The following is an 11,378-nucleotide window of genomic DNA, read 5'->3' as shown; positions in this document are numbered from 1 at the left end:
AAAATTCTTATCAATGCTATAAGTGTAGCTACCAGTTTGGCCGCCAATTTTGATTGCATTATTTTAAGCCACACACTCAATCCTTTTTTGACCGCACCTTTTTTCACACCTAAGGTGTTTTTGGTTAGATATGTTATAGTTCTTGTTTCTGAATTAACTATTCCCTTCTATTTCGGACGGAATCAGTTTAAATGATTCAATATGGTGTGCATACTATGTTTTCCAAGTAAAATTTAAATAATGATTTTTACGTTTACAGTTAATCTGTTATGGTGAAAGCCTTGATGTCATATCTATATGGACTCACCTCAACACGATATATATGTCAGCTCACCATCTTTATTTTAAAACTTACTTGTTTGAAAACAAACTAACAATAGTAAAAAACGTGTACGATTAGAAAAGTATAGTAAATCACACAAAATCCAAGCGCTTTCGACAGATGAACCTGTCTTTACTAGTAAGGGATTCTGCCTCCATTCATAAAGATGACAAGTAAGCCAATGGAAAGTGCTATTTTATCGGGTTTTTAATATGGTAAACTTCCATAAGAATTTTATTTCAGCCAAATAAGCTTCCCTGGTGAGTCACTGTTATTTCTACGGACTTACAGTGCTCAAATCCGGGGTTCGATTCCCCGAAGTGGGCAGAGCGCAGATAAATCCATTTTTGTGTAGCTTTGCGCTAAAACAACTTCAAAGGAAACACGTAATATTAATAATTCGCATATGAAGAATGCTGCTATTAATGAAAATTACTATGATAAGTATTTTCTTTAGATAACATCCTTAGAGCGAAAGATGAAGCTTCCGTGTATTTGCTAACTTGTGTCCATTCTACCTTATCGTTCAGCCTCTACAGACAGAATGAAGTATTAATAAGTTGGTATTTATCAGGAACTGTAAGAAAGATACATAGAAAATTAATTTGATTTCATTGTAGAAACTAAAGTCATTCACTGCAGGGTATCACTGTTAAGTTGCTAAAAAAATTAAATAAAACTAAACACGTGAAACCTAAAATGTCGGATTTCTATTATAAGTTGTTATAATATACAAGAATATTTTTTTATCTAATTTATAGGAGTTGCTACACATTACGAGTTGCAAAATATGCTTAAGAAGTTAGCTAAGCATAACACTTGCTTCCCCGGATGTAAATCGGTGACTTCCTCTTCTATTCACCCCGCGAAACAGCTTTTCTTTTAAATTCATAGGCGTGTCACTAACTAGAGTTACATATTTGCCTTATACTGTACCTTGTTCTTGTCATGTGCTAAATGTAAATGCAATGTTGTTATCATAAACTATTTTTTGTTCTTCTTTTTGATTTTCTTATAAAGCATGCGACATTAATAAATTCCAGTGACAAGTATAAAAAACACACTCACAAAATATAGTCGTATAAGTCGTTCTTCACTCAAGTTTATTTTGTTTGAATTTTTAGGGGGCGTATTTTATTGTTTTTAGGTAAATTCAAAAGTATAGACACAAGTTGAGGTTTTTAAAACAATTTATACATAAATATGCCTTTTTTTTCTTTAAAAGTAATAATGTTTAGGAAAATGTAATTATTTCAATAAAATTACAGTTGGACTTTAGTGGTTTTTACTCAAGTGAAGTGTGAAAATCACTTTTGTCTAAAACGTTTAAAGTGCATTATATTAAAATCTTAGGGTTATCAAAACGACGAGAAATCTTAAAAATCAACTGTCAAATTAAAAAGTTACATAAAAATTTTGAAGTGCATATCAAAGTGAAGTCAAATTCATTTTAACTGCGATATATTGTTGTTATTCAAACTTGTGTGTCGGACTTATTGAAACTTTTGAACTTGGTAAGGGTAGAAATCCATTTCATTCAACATAATTTATTTGTAGTAAAATAATTTAAAACTTTCAACTACCATCAATTTTCGGTTAAATACTGTTGAATTAAAATTTTATGGTTTCATGAGATATAATCAAACCGTGACAGCGGCATCCTTATGGCTGTTTGTTTTACGAAAATTTCGCATGTCGTAGTATATCGTACCCTCATAGTTTTCATATCAACCTAAAAACGGCATAATACACAAGGCATTCTACAGTATACTTTGTTAGAGAGCCTTCAATCTATATTCTGTTACGATTCTTATGGATATGATTATGCATGTATTATAGACTTCGTTGTCGTCATGGTGTTTTCCAGCCTTTGTGTCGTTGCTAGGAAAGATCATCCAGGGATCCTGACTAACTGCAATCCGAGTTGTTCCATTGTTACTCCATCCAAGAAGCGGTCTACTGGACAGCCAAGCGCCATCTCGGATCTAACCAGGTTAATCTAATTATCTAACTCATTGGTGTTTTCAGGCTCTTTTTCAGTTTATTAGAACTTGTCTGTTCCTAATACTTTTAACACTCGCTATCTACATACGGGAAGAAGAGGAAGAAGCTGGTGTAACAGTGGCCTGTCTATGTATAAAGTAATTCAAAATGAGCTTAATAAACTTTCGGAGGTTGACTTGCATAGTCAGAATCCTTCTTTGTTTCTGTTTGCTTTTTCGAACTACACAGATAACAGTTGTTTTTTTTATATAAGTGAACGTCCACCTGCAAAAAGACTGAGTAAATTCCGTAATACTCAAAATTCTACTTTTATTTAATTGTTATAGACAATAGATAAAGATTATGCTTGTCACTCTTTATTTCTGCTTATATTTGGTTTTAGTGTTTTCAATAAATAATGCTTCTGTATAAATTCTGCTCAGACAGGACTTTTTTGTTGTTTTTGGAGTTCTTTAGTTAGGACGTCACTTCCACTAGTAGATAGCTATCTGATAATAGACTGTAGCAGTTAGAGGGCCTGTTTAAAATACAAAGGATGCTGTCTAACGCTGATTTGTTAATAGGGTCACGTGAAATCACTACCATTGGAAGATAACGCTCTGCTAAGGTACCATATTCTTTGCTTTCCAGAATATGGAATATCATAGATAACTGTAAGAGATCGTGTTTGTTTACCGAAAATCCAGCCATTTTCTAAACAAGTGACCTATATTCCTATTAGTACAATCCTAAACAATTTTTAATGTTTGAAGCATCCTGTTCTTTAGAAAATTTCCACCTAATGGAAGGTGAAAAAGTAGAAATGACCAAAAAAATGTTAGATATTTTTTACCTAGGTTTAAGTTACTTTTATGAGAAAAGTTGAATTTTTAACAGCTTTTCTGAGTTGTTTTATATCATATGTTATACAAGATATAGTCTACGAGCCCTTTATTTATGTAGAGTGGTTTTCGTGTAAGAAACACATTAATGCCACAAATGGTTAAAGAGTGTTTGGGTGTTATTTTGTGAATTGTTGAAGGGCGTATAACTCGATAAAACAGAACTAGGTTGAGAAGAGATGTTAGATTATACGTCACGATGAGGTTCCCGTCTTTCTGTGTATGGATGCTGAAGAAATGAAGTTCTGTTAACTTGATAAAATAAACTAAAGACAGTAATTACACTAGTTTGGTTAAGTTTAAATTTATTTTTACACCTTGTTCTTTTGAATCAGCCATTTGGTTTGTAGTAACGTTCTTATGAACATTTGTGCTGATTATGTAAGTGGGACAATGAAAGCAATGTTTCCATTAATGATAATCTGAAAGTATGAGTTCTGTGTTGTAATTATCTTACTCTGGTCTGCACAGTCGTTACTCTGTAAAAGTGACGTGAGCTTCTGCTGGTTGTAATTATCTTACACTGGTCTGCACAGTCGTTACTCTGTAAAAGTGACGTGAGCTTCTGCTGGTTATAATTATCTTACACTGGTCTGCACAGTCGTTACTCTGTAAAAGTGACGTGAGCTTCTGCTGGTTATAATTATCTTACTCTGGTCTGCACAGTCGTTACTCTGTAAAAGTGACGTGAGCTTCTGCTGGTTGTAATTATCTTACACTGGTCTGCACAGTCGTTACTCTGTAAAAGTGACGTGAGCTTCTGCTGGTTGTAATTATCTTACACTGGTCTGCACAGTCGTTACTCTGTAAAAGTGACGTGAGCTACTGCTGGATTTTAACTTCAGAAGGTTGCATACAGAATTAACATGATTTTGCTTTCATATTATTACTAAATGTTTTATGTTCTTTAGATGATGGGAGACATACTGTTTGTGACATCATGGGATGTATAATCTGCTATCCTTAGTTGATGATAGGGTAGTTAAGGCTCCTGACTCCGGCTCAAAGGATGCTGGGGACTGTGAGCATGAGGGAGAGGGGAGATAAAAAAAGTGACGCTCATTGGGAGGTACCCTTTGAGGATGAAGAGGTCACATGACGCCATATTTCTACAAAGTAGTGCCTGAGAGCAGGTGGTTCCAAAATGTGTTGCTAGAGTGCGGATAGTTCGAAAGCGCATCTGTAGGGGATAACAAAGAGATCATTACCCTATAACAATACAACTTATGAAAAATAGTGCTTTACTTAGATTGTATTAGCATAAAACACTGATTCTCTATGTGTATATCATATAAATCACGTTACAAGGAATTTAATATTTCATTCTCTGTAGTTCTTAACACGATATTAGTTTCTTCATTATCATTAGAATAAAATTTATAATTTGATTTCAAAAACAATAATAAAAACGTTCTTTGAATACGTAAAATTAACATGTCATTTAGTACTATTTGTATAGTGTACTTTATGGTTTACACTTATGAACAGCCATACATTAGTTTAATTACTATCTACATAGAGGCCTGTTTTACATATTAGTATTCAAGCTCTAGAAATTTATCCTATTCCCCGTACTCGTAACCATACGCTAATTTAACTTACAATCTAAGTAGTTCTTAAACTAATTGTTTCGTGTTGCTTTACAGGTGAAATGTTCAAATTCTACATAAATATTATATGTATTACATTAACTAACTGTAACGAAATACGAATTTGGTCTTATGTTTAAATATATGACTATACAAACACTGGATTATCTTACAACTACACTAGTCCTGAAAAGGTTTTTTTTTTTGTTTTTAATCTCAAGCATTCAAACTCTACATTTTCATGTACAAATGAAAAATAACTAGAAGGACAGTATTCAATTTAGTTTAGCCTATGTTCATTCTCATATATGATTTTACCGTTTACTTTTTAGTTGTTCTCAAACTAATTATAGTAACACTGGCATTGTGCTTTGTAAAACGTTTTTCCTAACCAAACTACTTACCGTAGATGAAAATCCATTAACATATGTAACCCTTTTCAAATTTTTAATTATCAATTAGGTGAAATAAATATCAACATTTTATGTTTATCATGACATCCGATAGGACATCAAAACTTTGGCACTTCTGTAGAACATTCACTTTGAATTACAAGATACTAGATCGTTATTATGAACGAACGTTCTTCAAATGAAGTTAAGATACGGCACATTTCGTAGTGAGGGCAACAGTTTGTTCCAGGAATTGTGATGACACTAACAGAACGCAAAGGTTAGTTTACAATAAGGTTTTTATGCATAATTCCAAGCGACTTGCATGACAATATTCCAGTTCAGTATGTAAGCAAGATCGTGTAATTTTAACTTAGTTTATAAATGAAATGTACCTATTCAGTGCCAGAACGTATCTTTCTGTGTTATTGTTCATAACACCTGATGGGAGATATTACAACTTCTATTATCTTCTGTAAAACATTCACTTTAGAATATGAAATACAAGATCGTTCAGACAACTGGTAAATATAAATGTTATGAATGCTACACTTTTAAAATTGACATACCTTTTATTTGGCAATGGAACGTAACTGAGCTAAAATAAACCATAAACGGATGGCAAAATGTATAAACAATTAATAAATATGTATACGTCTTCAGATGAACAATGGTGAAGATAGTCAAACGATCTTCATCTGGTCTCGCTGAAGAAGATAATCATGTCTGTACTTCCAGTGTAGAGCAGAATATTTACTGTTGATAAGGGTAAAATATGTAATGATCTTAGAAACAGACAGATGATAAATACGTTCCGACTTTTGTCTTCAGACATATCCAGTGACCCCAATATAAGTTTAGGCAGGTTGGAAACACATTTCTTCCAGGGATAGTATGGATATGTTACAGACTAAGGAGAACACCTTTTGTCTTCAGACATATCCAGTGACTCCAATATAAGTTTAGGCAGGTTGGAAACAAATTTCTTCCAGGGATAGTATGGATATGTTACAGACTAAGGAGAACACCTTTTGTCTTTAGACATATCCAGTGACCCCAATATAAGTTTAGGCAGGTTGGAAACACATTTCTTCCAGGGATAGTATGGATATGTTACAGACTAAGGAGACCACCTTTTCGTTCAGCATGGTTCTAAATATAGATTGATGTGATTCTGGAGTGTTGCAGTGTGCAATCCATCTAGAAATTTCCTGCTGAAGTTCTAAAAAGCTATATATATGTACCTGTAAAAAGATTAGAAGCTCTACAAAGAAAATACTAAACTTCATAAACATTGATTATTTGGTATCCGCTTAACTTTTGTATTCCAGGTTCCAGTAAAAGCCTCGTCTTTGTCTAATTACTGATATGAGGGGGGGGGGGTGATGTTCTTTATTCTACACATATTTTACATGACTTCTTAAAGGAAAAACTGGATGATAGAAGTTTTGGGGTAAGACTTTGTTTTTAACAAATTCAAAATAAGAATATAAATAATAAATAATTCTAGTAATTATAGCTAGATTTACAACAGGCTACTCACAGTACTTATTAGTCCTAGGATATTGATGTAAAAGTTGATGTATTTAACGCATTCTCCATCCTGTCTAAATTGTAAAAGAGTTTGCCTTCATTCAAATCGTCATGGACATCAAGACAATGAATGATTCAACCTCTGAGAAATGCAGTAAATCAATATTAGATTTATTATAGTACAGTTGTGTTCCAAGTTAACAACAATCTGGTGTCTGAGAGTTTCAAGTTGTGGTTCTTTCTCCTGTTTTCTTATGACCCACAGTGGTGTATTTAAATCAATGTTTAATCTACAAAGGACACCAAGCTCTACACATATAATATGATCATCATCTGACTATATAATGCAATTTTTGCTTTAACTCTAGGTAACAAAATATGGCTGATTTAACATGCATCAGCATCATCTTGGTTGTTCTTTATGACAAAAGGTTAAATATGTCTTAGTTGAAGCAAAATTATTTCTGCTAATTTAATAACTAGAGTAAAAAGGATGTAAGAATAAAAACTGGGCAATATAGGCTATGATAAATTAATATTGTCTTACGACTTATTTCTGGTTTACAAACGAAAATATGTAGAGTTCGAATGCTTGAGGTTAAAACAAAAAGTATTTTTAGAACTGTATTTGTAAGATAAAATATATATTTTATATAGATCATAAATAAAACTAATACATATGCAAGTCAAGAAGTACACAAGAGAAATAGTCAAACTAATAAATATTAATTTTACGTATTCAAACGCTTTGTTTGTTATGGTTATTGAGATGAAATTATCAAGTTTATCCTAACGATAATGCATAAACTAAGAACTATAAAGAATGAAATAGTAATTTTTCACAATGTGATGTATATATATATATATATAGTTAGAGATTGTTCTATGCTGATACAAAAAAATGATGCCTTACATAGATTGTAAGCTAAACTATTACACAGCGATCATATCATTGCACATCCTCTAGTGACTCACTTTAGAACTACTCTCCCCCATAGTAACACAAATGGGAACTTCTTTTTTGGTCGTGTTTCAGGTCTATTTAGAGGCCTGGAAGGGTCAGGTGCAGTGGGGACTTCTTCATCCCTCCTTCTTGGTTTATCTATATGTTATATGTGTTTCATGTTATACGGATTACGTCTTGAGATCGGGGTTCATATCCTACACGAATACTCACTCTGATACCTTTTTCCTTTTTCAAGGCCATGTCCATAGATGTAGAGCTTGTAGCATTTAGTGTTTTTTTTCCGCTACTTCACTAAATTTGCTTGTGTAAAAGTCTCACACTTTACAAACAGTCGCGTATTTTAAGTAAACACCCATTAAAGACACCTTTAATATCTTAACTAAATGAAGTATTTATGTGCTAGCTAAAGGTAACCTTTCTGTTCACTTTTAGTAGATATCAGTTGTGGAGGGAGACTTAGGACTATTATCATTAAGTATAATTTAGCGTACTATGGAGCATAGCAAGTCGTTTTTATAAAGGTTTTTCTTGAAGTACTTAAACGAATTGTGTAGGAATACCGAACTTGTGGATCTGGGTACTTTGAAAGCTCCTGTGAGCTTATTTTTTACGTGTGTGGGTGTAATGTTAATCCATGCTGGGCAAGCTTATTCTATTGCTGGACGTATGTATGTTTTATATATTTTGATAATGTTTCGTGCCGACGTGCTTGTTTTTTTACCTGACAAAACACCTAGTGTAGTTCGCTCATCGACATACATTTTTTTATTTGGTTTATATGTTTGTTCCAAGTTAATTTTCAATCATGAGTCAAGTTTAAACATTTTGCCGACGTGGAAGCCTGGAAAAGGTTTCCATGTATGTAAAACTGAGGTGGGTGTCTGTATGCTTTAATTGATTTAGAAAATAATACAACTTGTATTTTCGGCATGTATATTTTATTTTATGCTTTTGACAGTGTTCGACTATTTGGTTTGATACTGGTTGTACGTCTGTAGCGGCTATAGCCGGAAACTCTTCCAGATTGCCACGTCATCCATGAATTGAGAGCAAAAACAGAAATTTGAGTCTGTTAATAACATATATGATGAACAGTATAGAGCTAGCTACTCCCTATGGGACACTTGCCTCAGGAGCAAAATACTCTGAGTCGGTGCCCTGCATATTAATTCTACATTCTCTATTTTACAGAAAGTTAGACAACCAACGTATAATACTCTGCGGTAGTTCCATTTGTGAAATACGAAATCTTAGACCGATGTGCCATACAGTGTCGAAAGCTTTCTCAACATCGAAAAAGCATGCGACAGTGCATTCGTTTTTATTAAATATATCTACTATGGTTTCAGTAGCCTAACTATATTATCAGTTCTGAAACCATTTTGTATTTATGGTAGTGTTGATGTGCTTTTAAGGAAGTTGGAGAGTCTGTTACTAATTGCTCTTTCTAAAATTTTAACCTATACAACTGGTCACGCTGATTGATCGGTAGCTTTAAGGTTTATTTACTGATTTTCATCTTTCAGAAACATTAGAACATTTGCTTGCTTCCAAGAAGCTGAGGGATGTATCCTGAGTTTAAGGATAGATTGAAGGGGTGCCTTTTTGGGGGAAGGATGGACTGTATGCCATCATCTCCTAGAGTTTTGTTTTTCGTCTTTGTTATTAATGTAATAACATCAGTTTTAGTGATAGCGCGTATAACTTTGCTTATTAGGTGATCTTCACCGAAACGGTGTATGATTTGATTGTTTTGCTGTTTACTGGAAAAGTTGGTGTGTATAGATGCCGATTTTGTTGAACACTTACCTGTTTTAGAAAGTATTATTCCGGTGTTTTTCATTGTTTGCTGAAAGCTTCAGTTTTTTACATATTCGTGTGTTCTAGTTTATTATCATATTTAAGTGTGGGGTATGTTGGGTATGGTTTATAGCTGTTTATGTATTATGTCTATGAATCATTTAGTTGTGAGCAGAAGGAATTCCATCTATCTTCTTTCAGTTGTCATTTCTTTTTAGTATGTTTATCTGTTTTAGTATGTTAATGTATAATCTTCTGAGGTAGCTACGTTCTTTTATCATATTTATTATATCTATATGTGGTTGCCACGTGCAACAGGTAACGTGTTGTTTGTGTTTAGGGATTCTTAAATCCGCAGATTTGATAAAGCATTCATTGATTGTTTGGCAATATTCGTCAATAATAGACGGTTCCTCAGAATAATGAATAGTCGATTGAGGAATGAATGTATCTAAGTTGGTTGGTAATCCAACCAGTTTGCTATTTGGTAGTTAAATTTTGTTTTATTTATAATTTTGTTTCGATAAGGGTCGAGATCAAAGATATATCAGACTAGTAGATAGTCGTCATCTAGCTGAAACAGGCAGAGATCCAAATTATCACTGATGGTATGAGCGAAATCGGTATTGAATTGTTTCGGATTTTGAATCTGGAACCTGTATTTTTGGGATGGGTGTACTGTGAAAATTTTCAGTTGATTTTGCATGTAAAATGGGTAAGCTGGTGTTTCATGAGAAATTCATGAAATGATGGCCAGATAAAGCCCAGGAACAGTAGACTAGTCTAGTTTATGTAATTAAAAGAATGATAGTACTTCCACATACACAAGTGGTGTTCCAAGTAAAAAAAGAAACTGATTGCATTAGTTAAGGCAATGATCAGTCAGACAAAGGATGAAATCCCAGTGTTAATTTGTAACTATAGATGATCAGCTGTCCAGCTGGATTCTGGAACAGTTGTAAGCACTGTAAGCAAACTGGAAGTAACTGATGTTAGCTCTAGCATTAGGGGTTGTGTCTGTCACACCATGCTAAAAAAGCAATACAAGGTTACTGAAACACCTGATGTCATTGTTCGACCACTGACCCAATGCAGCAAAAACAAACCAGTGATTTGTTGGTTGATTATCCTTATGTATTTTTGGGAATAGGTGAAATGGCAGATTACATCAGCACCATATAGACATGGGCAATGGGCGTCTAATAAAACAACTTCAATGCTGACTTCCTCGGAGCACCATGAATACTTGAGGGTATTGAATTACAGCAGATGTTGCAGGACAGAGTGGTATAACCTTAGAAGAGTGCTTACAATCTTTACTGTAAAAAGTCTGGAAAGGCTTTATGTTAATTTTAGACAGGTATGCAGTAACCTCGCATCGACACTTTCTGGATGCATTAAAAGGTTCCCATTGGTTTAACACACTGCATCTGGCATCCAGCCACTGGCAAATCGAACTGGATGACTAAAGCATTATAAGACTGATTTCAGTATTAGAAATGGTCTATATGAATTCCACATCAAGCCATTCAGTTTGTGCAATGCTCCAGTAACATTCTAGTGGCTGATGAAGCTTACGCTCAAGGAATTGCAATGGAAAAGATGCCTGGCCTTCATGTTTTAGTGTTTGGCCACACTTTCAAGCCCGTGTCTGAGCACCTGAAGATGATATTCTAGTGCATATGAAAGGGAGGCTTGAAACTGATATCATAAATATGTTCACTCATGCAAACCAAAGCAGAGTTCCTCAGTCATATTCTGTGGTAAGATGGACACTTAGTGGACTCGGCTAATATAGCTGTGTTAAGAAAATAGCTTTTACCTGTAGTGAATCATGAACTTCAGCTTTTATTTCAGATCATATTATTGATCCTTCATGTTTTAGTGTTT

General features: G+C 33.9%; 1 protein-coding gene across 4 annotated transcripts in view; it reads left to right on the top strand.

Annotated features, from left to right (window-relative positions):
• LOC106461691 (calcium/calmodulin-dependent 3',5'-cyclic nucleotide phosphodiesterase 1-like) overlaps window positions 1-11,378 on the top strand; it is a 51,005-nt gene that overhangs the window by 6,653 nt on the left and 32,974 nt on the right. Inside the window, exon 4 of one of the 4 annotated variants that reach the window (XM_022388708.1) lies at window positions 2,208-2,315. The exons of 1 other annotated variant lie outside the window; for it this stretch is intronic. In XM_022388708.1, the coding sequence (XP_022244416.1) occupies window positions 2,208-2,315 (108 nt within the window). Of the gene's footprint in view, window positions 1-2,161; window positions 2,316-11,378 lie in introns of all 4 variants that reach the window. 2 more of the 4 variants (XM_013921538.2, XM_022388709.1) reach the window with 2 other exon arrangements.

The sequence above is a fragment of the Limulus polyphemus genome, unplaced genomic scaffold (assembly GCF_000517525.1).
Source record: "Limulus polyphemus unplaced genomic scaffold, Limulus_polyphemus-2.1.2 Scaffold1011, whole genome shotgun sequence".
Lineage (NCBI taxonomy): Eukaryota > Metazoa > Arthropoda > Merostomata > Xiphosura > Limulidae > Limulus > Limulus polyphemus.
Note: the sequence above shows the minus strand (reverse complement) of the source record. Positions and strands in the feature narration are given on the sequence as shown.